The sequence below is a fragment of the Molothrus ater genome, chromosome 7, assembly GCF_012460135.2.
Source record: "Molothrus ater isolate BHLD 08-10-18 breed brown headed cowbird chromosome 7, BPBGC_Mater_1.1, whole genome shotgun sequence".
NCBI classification, from domain to species: domain Eukaryota; kingdom Metazoa; phylum Chordata; class Aves; order Passeriformes; family Icteridae; genus Molothrus; species Molothrus ater.
In genome coordinates this window covers 32,653,268-32,675,415 of record NC_050484.2, presented here as the reverse complement: position 1 = coordinate 32,675,415, position 22,148 = coordinate 32,653,268, and the positions used below count along the sequence as shown (strand labels likewise).

The 22,148-nt window shown below is 38.2% G+C and overlaps 1 protein-coding gene across 2 annotated transcripts in view; it reads right to left on the bottom strand.

Annotated features, from left to right (window-relative positions):
• Positions 1-2,895: 2,895 nt before the first annotated feature.
• SPOPL (speckle type BTB/POZ protein like) overlaps positions 2,896-22,148 on the bottom strand; it is a 33,245-nt gene continuing 13,992 nt past the window's right edge. The window contains exons 2-11 of one of the 2 annotated variants that reach the window (XM_036386641.2): positions 21,134-21,268; positions 20,834-20,955; positions 20,417-20,568; positions 16,734-16,861; positions 12,465-12,642; positions 12,315-12,370; positions 10,618-10,740; positions 9,263-9,405; positions 9,123-9,176; positions 2,896-7,108 (exon numbers count right to left, since the gene is read on the bottom strand). In XM_036386641.2, coding sequence (XP_036242534.1) covers positions 6,964-7,108; positions 9,123-9,176; positions 9,263-9,405; positions 10,618-10,740; positions 12,315-12,370; positions 12,465-12,642; positions 16,734-16,861; positions 20,417-20,568; positions 20,834-20,955; positions 21,134-21,211 — 1,179 coding nt within the window. In that variant the 5' untranslated portion in view covers positions 21,212-21,268 and the 3' untranslated portion in view covers positions 2,896-6,963. Of the gene's footprint in view, positions 7,109-9,017; positions 9,177-9,262; positions 9,406-10,617; positions 10,741-12,314; positions 12,371-12,464; positions 12,643-16,733; positions 16,862-20,416; positions 20,569-20,833; positions 20,956-21,133; positions 21,269-22,148 lie in introns of both variants that reach the window. The other variant, XR_004980520.2, reaches the window with a different exon arrangement.

Here is a 22,148-nt window from a genome sequence, read left to right as displayed (position 1 = left end):
TCTGTCTGTGGTCCTGCAATAATCCTCCCCATTTGAGTTGAGCTGGTACAAACTCTTGATCCAGCACAATAAGCCCCAGTGCTGCTGTGAGGGAGGAACGAGGGCTTGGCAGTGCAGGAACTCCCTCTGTGTGTGTCTGACAAGGGCAGCCCACCTGCAAGAGGTGACAGGGACAAGATGCACCATTTAATTGACATTTTTTTTCTCCATTTAAAAACATATGGTGTGGGCTTTACAAACACCACCACAGATCCTAATCTGGGCATGGCACAAGGACAAGAGGCAAGATTAAGTCTTTGCTGGAGGCAAACATTTTAGTTGTACACTTCAGTAGCAAGTAGGTGGTTTGTTTTAAACTTTCAAGACTCAATAAACACAGCTGGGTTAGAAAATTGGGCACATAATACATAAAATTTATTTCAAAGCTTACTGAAAACTCACCAACTTAAAAATGGAAAATATAAATAGTTTATGTGGCAATTAAGGTTAAAATAGGTCAGACTGGAGCTAGAGCTTCTATGCTTTAAGATTTCATCCTATTAGAATGTTTTTTGCATACTCTTCAGAATTTACCTTTTTTAACAGAAATGGCTCAGTCAACTGTGCAGGGAGAAACGTGGGAAGTCAAAAACTGTGACTGCTTAAAATGCAGCAGCAGTTGTCTCCATTCTGATCAGCAGCACCAAGCCTGACGTGGTGTAATTTATTTTCTGCATGACTATCACTGCCAACGCATGAAACATGCATAAGTTGGGCAAAGCAGAGATTTCCACTCATTATACACCTACCCTTGACTGAAACACAGTACCTGCACCAAAATATTGTTATGCTCCAAGCTCTGCAAGGCAAAAATGTTGGTGTCAGGAAACGTTTTCAAAGAAGGCCCAGCTCCCTGCCTGACAGGATGATGATCACCAGGTACTGCTCCTTCAGAACACTTGAACCAAGAGCTCAAAACACTCCTGGTACTTTCCCTATAAGCCAAGGCCATGCAAACTCTGCAAAGTTGTTTTTTCTTCCTGAGTCTCAAAATCACAAGCTTGTTTCTGTTCTTCATACTTGACTCACAAGAAGCCAAATTTTACACTTAGAGCACCAGCTTCACATGCTGTTAAAATAAAACTTATTGACACCCCCTGGAATGCCATTCCAAAGCACTCAAGAACTCTCTCAGCTGAGCCTGGGATGGGTTTTTTCCCTTGGTGCAGTGCTTGTAATGGAAAAAGCAAATCCTTTGCATCTCACATCTGAAATCCTTCACCCAACTCCTTGTATTTTTTCCAACTTTCTCTGAGAGTACAAAGAAGGAATCTTCAAAATTGACAACAAGAAACAAGTTCTATTGGAAAATTGCCAAGATGTTTGCAGAAAAATAAACTGTTCAAGACTAATTTTAAGTGGCAATTAATAGCATTTCCTCTGTTAGCACACTATCACAATGTTAAGTGCAAAGTTATTTGTGTGTAATGGAAGCAGCTGCATCTTTAATCTAATTTACTTAATAAATGTGGCAAGTAAAATTTGTAATGGAATGAATAGTAATTGTAACTGAAGCCATCTAAGACACAGAAAACCATTAATACTATGAAGTTTAGAGTAGTGGCACAAAGACTCACTTTAATAAACTTTAATTTCTCACCTGACTGCTCTGGCTGCACTCAAATACTTCAACATCAAACCATCCCTTCAGCACAGGGCAGGACAGGCAATTCTGTACAGCAAGAGATGGGTTTCACCCATCAGCCTCTATCACCAATTGAGAATCAATATTTGAGCTTCCCTCTTTCAAAGAAAGAGGATATACACAGGACTGGACCAACACTGTAAAATACTTTTCACAATATTCAACTTAAAGGAGAAAAAGCTTTCTTCATGTGCTCAGTTTCCACACAAACAAATGCAATTTGCTATAGAAAGAAAACAGGTGGTTTTTAAAAATCAATGCTCTTTGAATCAATTTTACTGAATAACAAAATTTTTTATGATGACAAGATTAACAACTGGGAGGAAAACCATCTTCAGAAAGGATAAAAATATAGCCCTCTAAATAAAGAAATAATGAAGTTTAATATTCTTTGTTTATCTGGAATTTGAAGCTCAGTCAGACATCTGGATTGTATAAATAATTCTGATACCACTCAGAGGTAACCAGTCCTGTTCCCCTCGGGGGTTACTGAACTCTCTGTGGGGATGTTGTGCCATTATTGATACAACCCCACGAGGAACTGGATCACTGTGGAGTCAGTTAAGGGATGAATTTTTTTGTTTTAAGCACACCTGGAGAATTTTGCCTTTACCTACCCAGACACACACTTTTTATAAAATAACTTACCTTGACATCATCATTTTCAGGAGTTCAGAGTGTCCAAAGTCACATATCAACAGTGCCACGTATCACTGCAAATATTTATAACCACATGAAACCTCTTACATACCACTCCTCCTCTTCCACATCACTTCTCCTGTAACAAATGCCAACAGCATTCCTGCTGGATGGGCTCATCAGCAGCCTGTTCTCTTTGGCAGGACAAAGGATGATGGTTTTGGATGGTGAGTGGAAGAAGAAAGCAGATTTCAAACCCACCAATCCCATCTTTCCTACCATAGCATCAACCCTTGTTCCCACCAGCCCTGAGAGTCTGTGCTAAGGGAGACACTTCCCAGGTGGGAAAGTTCAGCTGTCCAGAGCTTTAAGGTGTCAAAACAGAAAAATAACCAAGTTCATGGAGATCAGAGCAAGGCTGCAAGATGATCCTACCCAAAAGAGGTTTCCAAAAGAACAGCACCATATTTGAGACTAGACTGACAGTGCTGACAAAATATCCTTCTCAAAGCAAAGGCAGCTATTGGGAACAAAGGCAGGTACAGACAACAAATAAAGACAGACACACTCTGTATAAGTAACAACTTTATTGTAACTTGATGTGCTGAAACGCAAAAATATTTTCAGCAACAAGGTACAAAAAGTATTTCACCATTAACATCAGCTGATAAAAAAAGGCTGGATGGTTTGATATGACTGTTTACATATCTGAATTCTCTTTATCATTTCCACCCCAAAACAGGTCCAAGTCATTTCACTGGTTTAACTTCTAAAATAGGACTCATTGATCTTAAGCCTTCAAAAACCAGGTTACAAATACAGTGAAGTTCCTTGCAAAACACTTGAAATAGTGAATTCCCTTTACAAACATAGTCCATTTACTGTAAGCAGAAGCCAGGATATGAGACTAAGTGTCTTGGCTAGCTAAGGAGCTAAGCTCTGCACTAAATACACTACTGACAACAGACAGAGGACAGGTAACATTCCATTTGTCAATTACAAAGAAAAAAAAAAAAGCAATTAAGCTTAGGAATTTTAATCAGCTGTAAAATTGAACAAAATTTGACAACATTTCAGGTAGCAGTACCTCACATTTGCAATTCACTGCCTTCTATGAAACACAGTTTCAAATACTGCACATGGCTTTTATTCTCTCAAAGGAGAAGCCTTGCTGTGAGGATTTAAAAGGAACACAGTCTCCATGTAGGTCCTCTACTGATCTCCTGTGCAAAGGTGAATTTTATACTAAATACTCAATGTGTAGAAAAACATCAGAACTAGAGTAACCTTGTGTCCATGATTATCACATTTTGACATACACTTATCTTGTAACAGCAAATATTATCACAATTTCACAAAAATATACCATTACTCAACTTGTATCTGTAATACTTATTCCGCTTGTTTGTGTAGTTTGTACCTCGGTGAAATTGAATTTAGGAAGCAAGAATCAACATGCAACAGAGGTCAAATGCAATTTGAACTTTTCCATCTCAGTTGTGTACCAAAGAGTAGTATTCTTCAGCTTTAAAAATACATTTTACAAAGACCTTGCACCCTGTTAAATCATCCCTTCATTGCAACAGTTTCCTATAAAGGCACAATGTGTTCATACTTCTGCATGCAGTAAATGGACTAGGAAATAAGGATTATTTATCGAAGCAACTTCCACCCAAAGCATCTCCTTAGGAGAGGTCTGAATGGAGAAAAAAAAATATATATAATACATAATAGCATTTTAACAGCAAATTGAGTCCTTATTTTTAGAAAGTCACCCTTGACAAAAAACACCACACAGTCACACACACACACGCACACACACAGGACACATGCAGGGTTCTCCCCAGAAAAGCACAGAAGTGGTGGTTCACATCTATGAGAGAGTAGTGTTGGCAAGCCAAAACATGGCACCTTCATACATAGGCATATTCCTAACCTGGAGGGGAAACCAGGAAAAAAACCCAGGATGTCAGCCTGGAAAAACCTGACCACTGATTATTCCTGATCTGCTGCACTTCCAAACTGAGGCTTTAAGGGCAACTTCTTGAGACGTGGGGAATGAAACTGAGTTACTGAATCCAGAGGGGAAGGTTGCAACTACCAACGTCCCGTTCCAGTGAGAACACTGCATGTAGGTAATTAAAGAGGTGAATAATTAGTGCACTCACTTAAGAATACAGCAACTGCTTTACCTTTTTCTCAAGATCTGTCAGAACCTGAAAACATAAATAAATAAAGTCCAATCTGAACAGATGGATCGGCAGAGGGCTCTTTCCTGTGGGTGTAACTCACAGTTCACACTGCCTGGCTCGAGCAGGGGACACTCTATGATGCAGGCAATCACAGCACAGTGTCTGACATTTTTTGGTACAAAGTGTGCTATTAGGCTTGGAAAAAAAAAATCCTAGAAATCCTTAAGCTTTCCATCTGATTACTGTAAGTTGTTACTTTAGAACAGGCTGACCTGGGCAATCATTACAGCATTAAATATTCAAGTCACTTTGCACGTGAGCGCTGTGAGCTTTACAGTGATGAGGATGAGGAGCTGTAGTCCCAACACGTTACAAAGTGCAGCAAAAACAGGATTTTGGAATAAACACCTTCACCTCCTGTTGTGAGAGAATGCTTGTGAGACCTTATCTCAGATAAATATTTAAAAACTGATAAATCTCTGTGTATATATATAATTTGATGCCTTGTGTATTATTAAAATTTCCGATTTTACACTTTAGCCATCATAAAGATTTAGCTAGAGGGTAAGAAAAAATTCATGTTTAGAGGTTTTAGTTTTCAAAATTTGACTGGGCATTTTTTTCCAATTTACCTTTGTAAGTGGCTTACTAGATGCCAAAGTATAAAATTAAATATTCTTTCCTCTAAAAATTTCATTCAGAGCAAGTCAGATGAATCTCAATGAAATGAGGGTGGAGAAACAATCTGAAATTCTTCCTCTCTCTTCCCTGCACGACTTTTTTTAATAGGCAAACTCAAACCCTTACACGAAGTTGTTTATAAATTAGGTGAGATCTCCTCCCATTCCCCACTGTAAAACCCAATCTTCCCCCCAAAAAAAGAAATACAGCATATTATCACTATTACAGTAAACTCAATGCAATAACTCAGGGAACATTTAGAGTGTGCACTACTGCAGACTTTTCCTCCCAATTGTAAACAAAGCTATCAAACACTGAGGATGTTGATATTAAAGCTAAGGTTCATATAGTAAAGAACTGGCCCATGACAAGCAGTTTACAAATGTTTCATCCTTTTCACATTATGCAGAATTTCAATACCATCCACATTATGCAGAATTTCAATACCATCCACAATGCTAGTACAATAACTGAAATGCAAGACTGAGCAAGTATCTGCTTGTAGATACCATCTGACATTTCAGGGAAATACTTCTGGATGTGTGCACAGCCTCCCCAGGTGTTTGTGGGAGCCATGCATGTACGTCAAGATGGGAAAAATCCCCTCAAAGTTTTTACCATTCACATGCCTTTTTCAAATAAGCGAAAATATTTTGTTACTTAAATATGAAAGCTCGCAATAGCCACCTTCAATTGAGTCTTAAAAAGACATGCCTTTCTTTTCTAACAAAACTAAATCCCATGTGGCTGTGGGCATCTTAAAATGTATCTAAAAAGTTAAGCCACAATTACCTGTACCTCATTAATTCATCAAAAGCAAAATATATATGTACCACACAACATACAAAAGTTACACATTAAAAGTGCATATTCAAAATCCATTTGGCCCATTTCCTCAATTTACATTTGGTCATTCTATGCATCCTTGACTTTTCTATGCAACCATACACTGGGATATATTTATTCCATATACAACACCATTCCTTTTCACATTGAGCACTTTTACCTCTCGTTCAGTTCTGCATTAAATGTAAACTAATGATGGACCGTAAAGAAACACAAGCAAAAGGTTTATTCTGTGTTTCTCTTCACCGCTTGGACAGCTTTGACACACACACAAGAAGCATTACAAACTGTAATGAAAATACATTTTTGGGCCAAACCATTGCATATTTGCCCCCACAATGAAAAATAAATTATGTTCAAAGCAGTATATTGCCATAAATAGCCTGTGGGCATTTGCTGAAGGCAAACAGGCTCTCCCTATATTTAGCACTTGCCTAGGGTACATGATGTGCCTCTGGTTCAAGTGCTTTTAACGAGAGGCCAGCCAAAACCTTCCAGTTAGCACAGGACCAAACTATAATCTTTTTCTTTTTTCTTCTGAAAATAATGGAAGATCCCTTTCAAAAATTAATCTTCAGTTATCAACTTTACTGCATTATGGAGCTAGTGCAATCCTGCAGAGCCTAGTCAAAAAGACAAGGCACGTTAAAAAATAATAATAAAAAAATCAAGATACATTAGACTATATGGACTAGAGAGTCATTGAAGATAATTTAAGGCCTTTCAGTGAATTAGAGTAATCAGTCTAATTTAAAGCTGAGGATTAAACCATAAATTATCCATCTGAAAAGCAAACAATAGGCTTTTTCAGCTTCTGTTCTGTGGACAAGGATAACAAAAACTCTTGTTATGGTTTGTGAAAACACCTCTGGACAAGGAGGAGTGGAGTCAGTCCAATTTCTCTAGAGTTCATGGAAGATTTCAGGACTGTTTTAGCCGTTTGCGTGGAATGCCAAACTGTGGACACTGTGCAGACGCCAGAGCGCGAAAGGCCTCGGCTACTAAGTGAGGGTGGGAGTGGATCATGGACTTCCAGCCTGCAGTTTCCATTATGTCTGTTGCTTGGCTGAAAACAGAAGCATTAAGAACAGTCACACCATTTTACAAACCAAATGCACAGCGGAGAAGAGCAGGCAAGGCAGAAGTGCTGCAGTGAAATATTGTGGGACAGACCGTGGATGCCAGGGAGGGTGCCAACAGAGAGAAGCAGCAATTTGCAATTTGGGTATGAAAATATAATCAGATGTGGGACAAAAGGTACTTGTTCTGCTCTACTCAGTACCAGCCAGACCTCAGCTAGAGAACTGTGTCAGAATAACCACCTTGAAATTGCTCATGAGAAACAATAAAGAGGAAAACTAGGAAGAAAATGAGGTCTAGTGCAGAGACGAAAAGCAAGGGAAGACACGATGATCTCATTACATAAAAGATCATGCTCAATTTGGGGAGAGAGAAGGATGACAAGATGAATCAGCTGAAACTGCCTCAAAAATGATGCAGTTCATCTCCTAGAAAGAGCCATGAAGGCAGATTAGCTGGCTGGCTCCAGACCCCTTCACTGGGAGCCTGCAGTCTCAGTCTCATTTTGAGAACATTCACTCTTTTTTCAGTGTAGATGATGGGCCACATTCAAAATAGCTTTCAATGCCACTGTTGATTTTTACCTAACACAAAAGTAACAACAGATTTCAGCAAGTATCACACTGACACCCAGGAGATAAAAAACTACATATTTACACAATGTATGTATTCACTTTTTGGTTAAATAATAGGAAAAAAAGCAAAAAATTCACTTGCACATGAAGAATATTGTATTGGTTGGGTTGCACGTCACACTGACACAGGATAAATCTGGAACTAATATGCATCAATCCCAAGTTCCCATTGCTCTGCATTTTCACAAGCCTTTTGTGAGCACCCTCACACTGTTTCAGGAACATTATCAAGCATGAAGTTATCAGCTGACCTCTACACCACATGATCTCTAATCTTTGGTAGATTTCTAATGCAAGCCTTTAATCTGCTGCTGCAATTCAGTGAAGGTAAGGGCCTTGAGAAACAATACTAAAGTTCAGACTCCCTGGTGCCCAGAGTCAGTAAATTAAGCCAGGCCCTCTCCTATTATTTCCCTGAATTCCTGCAGATGTTCTAGCTGAAGCAAAGATGACCAGCATGTTAACCAGCAAACATTCAAGACAGTTCAGGAACTTCCAAATCACTTGAGAAGAAATACATCAAGTAGTTACATAGTTCTGATTCTGACTTATCTCTATTACTGAAATTTTACTATTTACCTTTCACCACCCACTGCCTTTCCACATCATGCTCAATCATTATGTCTGTGAAGCCTTTTTTGTTTCAAGGAGAAATAACAATTTAAACTAAGTGGTGCAACACAGTCTTTAAGCTCTCTGGAGATTCTGATGGTAAGAAATAAGTGCTGCACTGCCCTTACACTGTTTGAGCCTACTGCCAGCTATTCTGCAGCTGGCTGTCTTCCACTCTGTGATTCACTGGAGCTGCTGCAATCCAGAGCCTGAGCCACACAGTCTCAACCTATTTCCAGTGTAGGCAGGAGCCTTCAGAGTCAGAGGGACCTGACTGACGAGTTGTGTGGCCTCCAGAGCACTTGTGCTGACATGACATGTGGGAGGGTGCACAAACACGTCCCCAAAGGCAAAGAGAGCAACTGCCCTCCTTTCTGTGGAAATACTGCAGGCTCAGACTGACCCAAGCAAGTCTCAAAACCACACTGGGATTATCACTCCTCCAGGCACAGAACTGGGTACTCATGAGAATGGTTTTCTCTATAAAGGCTGCTTCCATCATCTCACAGCACTATGCCCCTGGGAGAGGGAATGAAAACCAGCTATTGTTAGGATCTCACACTGGAGAACAGCTAACAATCCCTGTCATTTAAAGGGGGAGTCACAATCATAACTGGGGTAGCATCTGCTGAATCCTACTTTACTTACAGTCAGTGACAGGCCTCAGTAGTGTGGAAATGAAGCAACAGTTCTTAAGATCTGCAGTCTACTTAGCAGTGTTTGTACAGAACATCGTGGGGCAGGGAAACTTACTTGCTATTCCAGTTTTTCCCATCTTTACACCCAAGTTGTCTAAGAACACTGCACCTGCAAGAGAGAAGTGTGCTAATATTGAGAAAGTACACCAAATATAAACACAAACATATTTAGTAAGTAATCCAAGTATTACTTGCCTGTTAATAAAGTCTATTGCTTGTGCTTTTAGCTGTTCAGCGCTGTGCAAATCTGCGAGGATAAGAATGTCAGCAACATTTTCTACCGAGAGGTTACTACAGAGTGCTTCCTCACACATCACCTTCAGCCGTTCCAGTGCATACTGGAGAGAGAGAAAAACTGCACTAATCATTCCCCAGACTCATTCCCTCTATCCTCATCTCTACAGTTCTTTAGACACTTCCAGCCAGGCTTGGTGCTTCCCAAGTTTAACATCAAACTGCTTCCCCAGGGGTACTGCACAGCACAATGTGCTGCACTGGACAGTTCTCAAGTGGAACACAGGCATTAGGCTTGGCACAAACTCATTAAAGACCTTGCTGACAGAGTTTTTATCAAACAACAAAAATAACTCATTCAAAAGTTTTCATTTCACTTCTGCTTGGTAAGGGAGGAGGAGCGATGAGCCAAATCAGCATTGAACAGGTTCACATCTCTGAGTGAGGGGCAAGAAATGATACAACGGAGTTTTATCATCTACATTGTTTAAAACAAATTTAACTTAATCCCCAACCCATCTCTGAATTTCCTTTTTTCCATCATACCATTGATACGGCCTACAAGAAATTTGAGGGAAAATAAATGCATTTCCATATTATATTTTGCATTAATAAACTGTGCTGCTTTTTTGAAGGATGTCACAGTCTGAATAGGTTTTATTTTTATTTTCTTGTATTGCAGACAATCATATATATCAACCTTATAATAGTCAACCTCATATAATCAACCTTGTAATGGTCTCTACATTTATAAATTATGCCCTAAATCAAGGCCAGCATTCAAAAAACCCCTTAATTGCTAAGCTGCTGTAAATCCCTTCATCTCAAAAATCACAGTAGAAAAAGTATTTCAAAGAGCAGCAATTTTAAGAGTAGACATGATCCCAACAAAGACGAGATGAAAGATTAGAATTATTGGGTTTGTAGGGAAGACAAAAAGATGAAAGTTCTAAAGCAGCAGTACTTTAGGAAAGCACAGTTAATTCAAGAACTTGAATAAATCTTCTTGAAGAATACAAAGATCTAGTATACATTTTATTCAAAACCGAATTTTCCAAATCATATTAATGGTCTCCAGTTTCTAAAAAAATTTGATACTAAATAAATACCTAAAACCCCTCTCTTTAAAAAAAGAATTATCAGCCTTATACTGCTAAAAAAATCTATTCTTTCCTATCTTTCTCCGTTTCTAATGAGAACTGCTCCTCATGTTTTAAAAAAGGAAAATATATATTGAACAATCTGAAAATAAATTTTTTTAAGCAACACTCCCCAAGCAAACAATAGATTTTGGAAGTTTGAAGTCAATTACTTACTTTGTCTGCAGCTGCCAACAAATTGTCAGCCATTTTTTCAAGGTTTGGTGCTTTTCCCGTGTAAATGAATCTCATCATTTCTTTAAAAACTTCAGGGTCTACATCATTTATTTCTACACGATTCTGGTAAAGAAGAAGAATCAATAAAAGTGTTTGGAATTTAGTTACCATTTCAAAGTGAATAATAAACATCAACTGCATGCATGCTACAAGTTTTCATGCACCATCCATCATACAAAATCCTTACAAATTTAAGGTAACATTCAACGGTGTTAAGCCAAAAGCAATCAAAAAAAGCTCTTAAAACTTAGGTAGAAATCAGCTGGAAAAGCTCCAGCAATAAAAAAATAATTGCAATTTTTTTCCCAGAAATGCCTAACTCTGAAGTCTATCACACAGACTGCACATAAAACTCAAGACAGTTTCAGGAATACTAAAAAATGCTTCTGAGCTTCCAACACAAAGACAATGTGTTTGGAATATCAGAAGTCAGAGCAGCAGACAGAACAAATGGAGCCATTCTTGGCTCAACTTAAACTGAGTCAACACAGCCCAGGTTTTGTTCTGAGAATCCAAAAAGCAAACACACTGAACTGACATCACACAGCTGAAGATTGCCATAATACAACAGTGGCACTGCAAGCTTGACCAATCCTATAACAGTATCCCCTACAAGCAACTACTGAAGTGGGAAATGATGTCAAAGATATAGAAGCAGACCCCAGCCTTTTGAAAGGAGTATAAAAATCCCAGGCACAGGAGTTGTGCATGGTCTGGTTTCCTGTCAGTGTTTAGGAGGAGGGCTGCACAGGGGATCCACTGCTGATGAAGGCAAAGGCCTGGCATGGCACATTACTCAAGCTGTGACATGTTTGGGTTTCTTTCAGACCAGGAACCTCCCAATAAAACGCTCCCAATACTCCACTTCCACCTGTGACAGTTTCCAAACTGGAGAGGTGCTGGGAAGGAAAGGGACCCTCAGCTGTACCAGAGCACCACGTTCACCTGATGTGTTTGTGCACACAAGTGGCATCTTGCGGTTTTCAACACCAAATGATGATCACCTATCATAACCCTTTTGTGAGGTGATCAGTTCCTCACCTTTTCATGGATTCTGCCCATAACCAACCCACTTTTGATAGTTCTTCAAGAAAGACACAAACAGCTCCTTGCTGCGGGAGACATCAAGTGCATAAAAGCAGAAGCAGTGCTTTGCTGATTAACCATCTATCCAAAACACTTACACAGGTCAAGTGCCTGCAGAAGCTGTGAATGAAAAGGTGTTCCACTGCCTGAGGGCTTAATTCCAGTCATAATCCACCTCTTGTTTCTTGGTTACCATAAAAAACACTTCAATATCTACAGCAAAACCTTAGTCAAGTCTATCAGCTGATAGGAAGATACAAACTGAGGCAAAAAGGGGGCAGAGATTACCAGGTCAATTACACCAGTAGCTAATGTTTAAAAACACTATCTAGGGCAGATATAAGTACCTGAAAAAATCCAAATCCTCCAGCACCTCTCCATTCTTTCTACACAAACTCCCTTAGAATTCACCAGGACAGATTCAAGAACTGTCCCTCATGCACCATAAGAACCCTCATCCTCCTCAATCTGCTCTGCCTCAAGTTTTCTGCAATGTTTTCCTCTTTCACAAGGTACAAATATTTACATGTAACATTTCCAGTGAAGCTTACCTTTTTGCTTTCCTCCATTTCATGTTCAAACATTGCATTAAAAACTGGAGATCGCGCTGTATCAAGAAAAGTAAATATTAAATATAATTAAATTTTAAATTTATGGCAATTTAAATTACAAAATAATAGCAATACAAAAGTAGAAAGTACCTGCAAGGACAGATTTATGAGCTTTGAATTCTTGTCCTCCTACATAAAAACTGCAATCTGTAAATCTTGTTGTTTCCCAGAGATTCCCTAAATCTTCTGCTAGTCGACATTCAGGTACCTTCAAAGTGTTTGTATTAGACTGTCCTGATATATTTACTGAGTCTTGGACCACGCTTACCTAACAGAAAATCACAGCAAGACAACTCCTTCATAACTGAATGCCAACAATAATTAAATCACAGTACCTATTGCTAGAATTCCAACAATTCCAAAGCAAAGCATAAAACAGTGAAACTTCTGGCATTAGGCCAGAACCATAAATTAATGCTTTACAGTTTACTTTTAAGTAACATAAAACAAACAGGGCTTACTCTAATATTGTGTACTTATCCAACCAAAACAAAAAGAGAGAGCACAATACCACATGCCACCTGACAGAAATGCCAACATAAATAAGGACAGATACAGTTCTTGGAAAACCAGTGGGAACAAAAACAAGTTAATGCTATTTCAGAGTTAAATTAACAGGTCAACACTTTACCCATCTCAGTAAAATATACACAATATAAAATTATATACAGTTCATCAGGATCACATGGTCACAGAAAAGTTTCAGAAGAACAATCTGTAGAATTTTTCCATCTGTAGAATTTTCCCATAAGATACCCCTTGTTGTACTGACAGTTAAGTTTATACATAACCTGCAGTGTGATAATGCAAAGTAAGTGCAAGTAACAGCTCCTTCATTATTTCATTTTGCTTAGTCCAGATGAGGCAGGACCCACAAGTAATTGTTTTCCAAACAAGATTAAAAGACATTAAATTCAAAATACAAGGTGTAAGTAACTTCAATAATGAAATGCATTCTAACAGGATGTAACTTCAGTACAGAACTAGCCAAGAAAACTGAAATATGTGCATTTTAAGTGAATATTCTGCCATTATTCCCCATATTTAAGTCTTTCATATAGGAATTGAACTGAAAAAGCAGCAAGGAGTGCTGCTGTCCTGTTATCTTCACACACTAAGTCCTTTTACTCAGTGTGCTGGGAAAACAGAAGAGCTCAGCAGGTTTTGCTTCTCTTGTCTGAGAGCACAGACCTGAGAATAAAACCTTTGTTACAAGCCATACTACAAGATCTCGATCACTCTATCTCCCAAATAGAGAAAATTAGGATTAGATTTAAGAGAAAATGCTGATACTGTTAGGATCAGGGCTTTGGGTGATTTCCAAAGGCATCTGGAATAAATCTGGCATAAAGCAAAAACAGCACAGCTCAGCTTCACAGAAAGTTGGAGCACTGCAAGCCAAACTCCAGACCAGAAGAGGAGGAGGATGATCCAATTATGACAGCAGCTTGGGGATTTGAATCACTGCCTAATTCCCTGTATCATCTCATACCCCCTTGTGAATACAAGAAATTCCTTGTTATTCTTTCACCTTAAAAAAAGAGGAGAAACCCAAAGCACAGCAAAATTTCCCTTTCACAGTTGGACTGTACATTTATAACATTGAAAAAAATCTGTAGAGCTATTCCCCGGTTTTCACACACACAGTGATTTCAGGAGATATACATACACACAAAGGAAGTTTTAGCTTAGCCAAGCTCATCTTCTGTTGCCAGAGGAGAGTTCTGCTTTTCCAGAGCCTTGACTCAAAAGTTCATGGTCCCAGTTGTCCACACAGCATCCTCCTGTTAGCTACAGACAATGCCTAGGGAAAGTCATCTACACACTCTTTATGTGCACTTAACCTGATCTCTGACCTTCCAAATTTCTGGTTTGGAATGGTTTCTAATACATACTGAGAGCTGGGCAACACAACAATTTGCTACAGGCCATCTTTTTAAGATATAACCCCAGCAAAGTTTTAATTCAAATCTCCCCCACCCAAGTGACCTGGAGTATATTGTCCTTTAAAGATTGTAAATACAAAGGATTACAGGGGTCTGACCTTTCATATCTCAGTCCAACAGGCATGCCATAAATCAAGTGCATCCCCTTATTGCTTATAATTTATTTAAATAAAGCTGAAATCTAATCAAGTTAATCCCATATAACAATTGAAAACTTGTCAACTTGAACAAGTTCTGGATGATGACACTTAACAAGGATAATGTCCATGATTTTCTGGATTTTCAATCTGTGGTAATCTAATGGTAAGGGTGATATAAATGATTCCTTGGACTACTAAGGCAAGTAAGAGATCTGTGAAAGCAGAGAACATTCTATTCCATTAGCAAATGGAACATCTGCAAGGGTTCAGTACTTTCAGATTATATGAAAAAGGAGAATTCAGTGAGAGATCAGTGTGCCCAAAAAACTGAGGCTGTACTTAATCCCAAATTGCTGCTGGCAGCACCAGACTTCACAAAATATTAAACTTAACAGCCCCTCGGGTCCCATCCAAGGGCATATCCAGCTGATCTTGAGACTCTTTAGCAACACAGAATGAATATCTTTGCTGCCAAAGACAACCAAATAATTTTCCTGCAAGCCAATAGGAAAAAGGGCCCACCAACAGTCAGTAATCAGAGACCTTCACTAAATGTCTGCTACATCTGACAAGTTTTATCAAGCCAAATGTAATAGCTAAGAAGTGGTAAGCCAGTTTTCCAAACAGGAAACAAGTAGGAAGGCAAACAGGGAAATCAGAGCTTAGAAGTAAAGTTCTAAAAGGACAAAAACTTCAGGCTTGTCTATAGAAATAGGTCCTTCCAAACAACACCTGTCATTTCTAAGGACAGCTGAAGAGCTGGTATCACACATCCAAAGAAAGAAATTCCTAAAATATTTGGATTTTCAAGTTTTCCCTTCACCCTGAAACAAGGCAGAAGTTATTTTAACATGTTCACTGTGAACAACTAAATGTTTTACTTCCTTCGACATTTATAATCAGGGTGGGTCCAACACTTCACAAAAGCCACTCACATTAAAACATCAAGATATTTTCATAGGGAAACACAGCTAAATTCAGTGATTAGCATCAGAATTTAAATAACAGTATTTCTCTGTGGAAATCCAGTATTTCTTCCACTTATATTTTTTAAACAAGCCTAATATCTAAAATTAGAGAGTGATCTATTCCAAAACCAAATGCTACTTTTAAGAGCTTTTCATTTACATCAAAGTGTTCATTAAGAGGACAACTTACGAAGAGAAAATACTCAAAAGTATCTTTACAGAACCATAAAACACTTGTTATATCTGCTTTTATCACCCAAATAATTGTATTCATAACAAATTTATCATGCAGCTAATTTAACTTGTCTAAGTGAAAATAAGATGCACTATATTTGCAATATCTAGTCTCAAGGGCCACGTTTCAATTATTCCTCCTACCCAGCATAATGACATATAATTAAATTGTAATCTTGCCAAGACAATTTTACACATTTCCTGTAAATACACAGATCAAAGCAAACTTATTAGCAGTTAGAGCATCTATCATCCTCCTAAGTCACTAATCACTTTATGGCAGCCCAGATAACCAGCCAATGTATATTCAACATACACTCCACTTACACTGCTACTTTCTCTGCTTTCCATTTTTAACACCAAGTAAGCTTTTTACTGGAATTTAATAGGAAAATTTAGGTTATGGATATAAATGATATTATAGAAGAAGGGACCCACAATACAGCATGAAGTTAAATTTATAGCACAGCTCTCAATGTTAATTTTCAGTATCAAGCACACCTCCTACAAAATACTTGCATTCTCTCAGAAAACAAAATGTAACAATTAGTCAAAAAATGATGTGTTTAATTTACTGGAAAGACCTGATCATTGGTTAAAGAAAACAATTAGGATATTAAAGGAATATAGATTCTGACAATCAATTGGGTTTTTCTTTTATAATGTGAACCAGTATGTGAACATTTCCATCCAGTGAAAACCAATCCTCTAATTCCAAATACAACTTCTTTAAATAAAAGTGACCTCAGTAAAACAGCATTTCTCTAGACAGCACACACTGGCCACCTCTGGCATAAATAATTCTACAGTCAATTCTGATGTAACTGTGGCAAATTCGTAGAGAAGTCCAGCAGTTTACAAGTGATCAATTCAATATTCAATACCTCAGTGTACAAGCACCAAAAAATAAAATAAAATGCAATACAAACAAAGCAATATATATTTTACCAAGTTTATATTTTTCAGAAGACAATTTTAGAATATGTTACTGTTTAAATCAACACAAATCTCTATTTATTAGAGCAGGAAACATTTTGTTTAAAGCTTTATTATCTAAAAATTAATACCCACCTCACAAAATAATGTAAGCTTGTCATCTGGTAGAAGACCATTAGCTTCATCTAGTAAAAAATCTCTTCGGATAAATTTCTTAAATCCCCAGTCCTTGCCTTGCACAAATCGATATGCTCTTTGGCTTTCTGATAAAAAATTGTGTACAAATACAGCAAGTTAAAGGAAAATATTAACAAACAGCATCCAATTCCACATCGAGACTAAGTGTTAATAAAAAAATTCATCAGTTTCACACATGTGGATCACGTGGCAACAGAACTGATTAAAGCCTTTTTAATATTGTAATAGTGTTATTTTATAAAACACTTGATAGAACTTAGTGGAGCACAATTTGTAATTTGAACCATATCCTCTCATGAGATCTCTCAGGCACCATCCAGCACAAGGAGTTTTTCAGTGAGTGTTTGAGAATACCAATGTGTCAAAACAGGAATTGTTCAGAGGGAAGCACCATTACAATGAATTTGTCACCACAAACCCATCCTGACAACGCTCTGCAGTTGTCATAACAATCTGGTTTGACTTCTTCCTGAAATGGAAAATCTTGTTTCACAGGTTGAAATGATTTTGAAATACAGTAAAAGCATTAAAATAGCAAAACAGAAATGAAAGCTTTCAACTACTAAACTATATTTTGGTCATAAAAGATATTAATTATATTTATCTTTTGGCCCTATTTATAAGAATTTTTTTTAATAATCCATCAGATTTGCTGTGACTACACAACTTTTTTTTTCTAAAGCCCACAGACAAAAAAGAATTCCCACAGTCATGTCAGTGCAAACACATGTAAATCCAGTAAGATCACACATTTTACATGGCTGGTTGACTGAAAAGTGGCCACTTGTTGCCCAAATCAAACCACAGGAAAGAGCACCCTACACTTAGAGTAAAATATGGGAAAGAGGTTATTTGGGAATGGCTTTGAGAATCTAAGTAGAATAAAGCACATTCTGAATTAAATTTAGAAGGATTGTTCAAAATGAAGACAGCAAGAATACTGAAATAAGGGCAGAGGGGGAAGTGGGGAGGGGTCTTATGAAGAGTTCTTTCTTTAAACTTTTAAAAGAAAATTTTTCTTTCATTCCAAAAAAGCTGGGCAAGAAATACATCACCACTTCATTTGCTGTACACAGAGATGCTTCAGCTAAAGAGAGCACTTTAGAAGTTTAAGTCAGAAGTTTATAATAAAAGCAAAGTGTTCTTCATGACAGAATCTGTTAAAATATCCTTCCTTCTACAGCCTCCAAAATAAAGCCATCAGCAAAGCCAGACTTCCCTATACTATTGACCCTGGCAGCACCACTGGAACACACTGGAGCGTGCACCACAGAAAACACACACGTGTCACACACTGCCCTCACCCCCAAGAGCTGGAAAAATTCTATTCAGAACAGCTCTTCACTAGGATTATATCAAGCAAAATATCCTGTAGAGATTTTTTATCACTGTATTTTCAGAATACACTGAGGAGCCACCCAGGAGCTGCCACTGCAGGAGGAGTGAGGTCTCTGTCCCTGTCACCTCATCACACTCCTGTTATCAACAAGCCTTTGCCCATGCAGACCACAGCAGCAGAGGGAAATGCACTCCCTCAAGTGCAGTGTGGGCAACAGCACAAACACACAACACTGCTGATATTTGAAATCTGTATACCAAGGAGGAAAAACACGTTTTAAAAAATATTATCCAGTTTTTTCGGCATCTGGATTAGTGTTTTCACACTTTTACCAACTTTTAACCTCATTACCTTGAATTAAAAGAAAAAAAAAAGTCAGAAATTCACATTCCAAAAGCATCCACAAATTTCTTCTTTAAATTCAGCCCAATTCTTTACTCTGCAGACTTAGATTTTAATCTTAGCAGCAACAGTGTTAACCCCCAAAATTAAGAACCAAAATAGAGCAGCACAAAAGTGCAAATGTATTTTTCTTCTAATAAAGTCAAAATGCTAGTTCACTAACATTTTGCTTCAAACATTTTGTTTCACTAACATTCTGTTTCATACACAGCTTCATCCCTTAAAGCAGCAGCCTATGCATGAATTATCAATTTACAAGGGACACTGGAAGTGGGGCATCATTTTCCTGTCTCAGTAAATACACAGCACCCACAGAAGCAGATGGCAAATGGCTGGAGAGTCCAAGAAATAAGACTTCTGTTGGTAATTTCCCAAAGTGAAATGATATTTATAGCTCCTGTGGTGCCAAACCCAGCATAGCTACTATTGCAGAAGCTGCAGACACACCCACTCTCAGGATTTTTAGCACTGCAGTGGATGATGAACCAGCAGAGAGATGATGGGTCAGGATTTGGGTGTTGGCTACAGACAGGAACAAACAGGTCACTGGAGATTGGGTCCTGGGGGACAACAAATCAACAAGAACCCACAATGAACCCCTAAGGCAAACAAAGGGCCAGCAGGACCTGGCTAGAGATTGAAACAGTCTGCCCAGATAAGCTGTGGAGTCTCCATCCCTGAAGATCTCAAAGCACCACAAGTGCCAAGCAAACTGCCCAGGCTGACCCTAAGCCTCCAGAGCTCCTGTGCAAACTCAACAATTCTGTGCTTCTATGATGATCTCCAAATAGGTTTTGATGCAGTTTCACATTTTATTACAAATATCAATCCACCCCAGGACTGTGTCAAATCCAGATGTATACATCCTCCAAATGTACACAAGTGTAGCTGTGCTCACAAAAGCTCCAGAAGAGGAACTTTGCAGGGACTGAAGAAACCATCACCATCAGTGTAAAAGGATTAGTAGAGTGAAACATGCATGTGAAACACAGGTATTTACCTTCCTTCTAAAGAGTCCAATAATCTGAGTTTTTCATTTGAACTCAGTTCTGTGGATTTAGTTTGAAGATTACAAGTGGGCCTAGTTACTTGAGGAGAAATAGCATGACCTTTGGGTATAAACACTGCAGAACTACAGATTTTTTGCAAGAAATGCAGAATTTGCAACAAAACAGGACCTGAAATATCTCTTAAGTCCTGGAGTAGAAGAAGGGAAGAAAAATAGATATTCTTCATATACAGGGCTTGTAGCAGAATAAATTCAGCGCAGATCAGCATTAAATTATTCATTTCCACAAGAATCCCAGCTTTCCCAAACAGCATTTCCAATGAAGGTTGTGCTCACAAGTTTGAAACTAAGAGCCCTCCATACATTTTTCATATCAACAAAACAATTAAATCAAATCACCAGTTATTTCAAAGTCTTCTAATTCCTTCGGTACACGGCAGATGTTTTTAAACTGATTACAGTGTAAATCAGCTGAAATAGAGTAAAATATTGTAAAGGATGCCTAAAAAAAATCCAGCCATCTCTGTTTATCCTATTTAACAATGGAAATCAAACACTTCCAATGTAGCTACAAACAAGCAAATACACCTCTGCTAACAGGAAACAAGAATAATCTGCTGGCAAAACTAAGTGACAAGGACCTGGAGTGACAGCAGTTGGCAACGTGCTGTAATTTATACTGCTCAGGATAGAATTAACATAGCTCAGTGATCAGAAACGTGTGAAACATGAACAGGATTTTATAATTATGTTTCTAAAAGGAAATTAAAAAAGGTATTTTAAAAGTTTATCTCAATATTAAATTCTGCTCTCAGCTGAAAAAAATAATATTGCTGATGTTCTTACAAAGCCACATTAATATTCCCTTACCCATTGCTTTTGTTTCTTCTCTTTTAGCATTCAGCAAGGAAAATTTGAATTTTGCTCTGACTTCACTTTTTGGACAACTGACTAAAAGCAAATACAATGACAAGTAGTCTTTGCTTTCATCATCTAATCCCTTTGGATTCACTCTCAGGCACCTGAAAAAAATGGAGAAATTGTAATTTTTAATGGTACCCAGAATAAATTCAGAAATACTTTTAGAAGACACAATCATAAATACTACTGAAATAAATGTTTCCTTTGTGATTGCTGCAATTTAAATTTAGACCAAATCCATACCTCCAGTAACCCTCCAAGAAGTGTCCAAGTTTTAATATTGATTTTTAATTTAACTTTACAATTTTTGTGAGCAAAATAACCCCAAAACAAAACTCAGAGCACTTGCTCAAATAAAGACCTTACCACTTCATTTTGTCATTTGGCCCTGATGAAAATGTAGAACTCTTTAAAACTTCACCCATTTCTTCACGGCAAAAGCTGAAGTTATTAATGGTCCACATGTATGAAAATTTTACTACTTTAACCTGAACAAAAGATCAGAAAACGTTAAGAAAATTTAATTTACATATCAAGCATTAACTGTGAGAACTACTTAGATTGTCAGCTATATTTATTCAATATGTCAATAGCTTTAGTTTTGCTTTTTTAACAATTATTATGACAACAATAGAAAATGAAGCCATTGGAATTTATGTAGATTACCTGGGTGTAACACCAGCTTTCAGCCACAGGTCCACTGGACATCTCCCCAGGAGGAGGTGGGGTGGGAACCCTTGACATTGCCACTTATTGCAGGTTTATAGTATCAAGAGAGCAATCCAAGCTTCAGCAGTTCTCCTAAAAAAAGGAATTCATACATTTGTTCACCCTTTTTAGGCGTGGGAAATACAAAAACTCGTATTACTGTGTTTACTAAATGATGCATCTGAAAATTAAACCTGAAAAGCGGACAATGGCTCTGCTGGGTGTCACACATTAACAACCACTGGTGCTCAAAACCTGCAGGCTGAGCCCTCACACAATAATTTATAAAAATAAGCACCTCTGCATTACACACCACCACTAATGACAATATTTCAACACCCTCTTTGCAATTTACCACTTTGGCCACTCCAGAATGTTATAACTTTCTTCAGGCTCTCCTCCTTTGACGTGCAGAGTACCCAGAGCACTCAGTCATTAGTACAATGCCTTAGGTTTTCACCCAGACATAACTCACAAGAACACTCAGCCACCTGGGAGTAGAATAGGTTCACACAACCCTGAGATTTCTGAATGGAGGGTAAGAAATCAGACCTGCACTTCAAGCAGTATTTTCTTTCACATATCTTTAACACCAACAGACACAGCTGAAGAACGATAATAACACAAAGCCAGAAAAAAAAACCAGTTTCACTCAACTCCCAGCAAAAATTAAAGTGATTTTGTTATGAATTACCACCACCTAACAGAGCACTGCAGCTCCTCCTGCCCACCAGGAACTGAGGCACTTGCCCAGATCCTCACACCTGGCTACACAGCAGCAACTGGGCCTGGCCATTGAAAGAAGGTGGGCAATGATGGGGCAGCTCTGGGTTCCTGGCTGGTTCTCCTTTAAGGGAGGGTTTGCTGTCAGCTGTGTGCAGATTCCTGTCACAGGCACAGCCTCTCACTTAAGCCGCTTCATTAAATTGCTAAAAAAGTGAAATGAACCCTGATCAAACCAGAAAAAAATCAA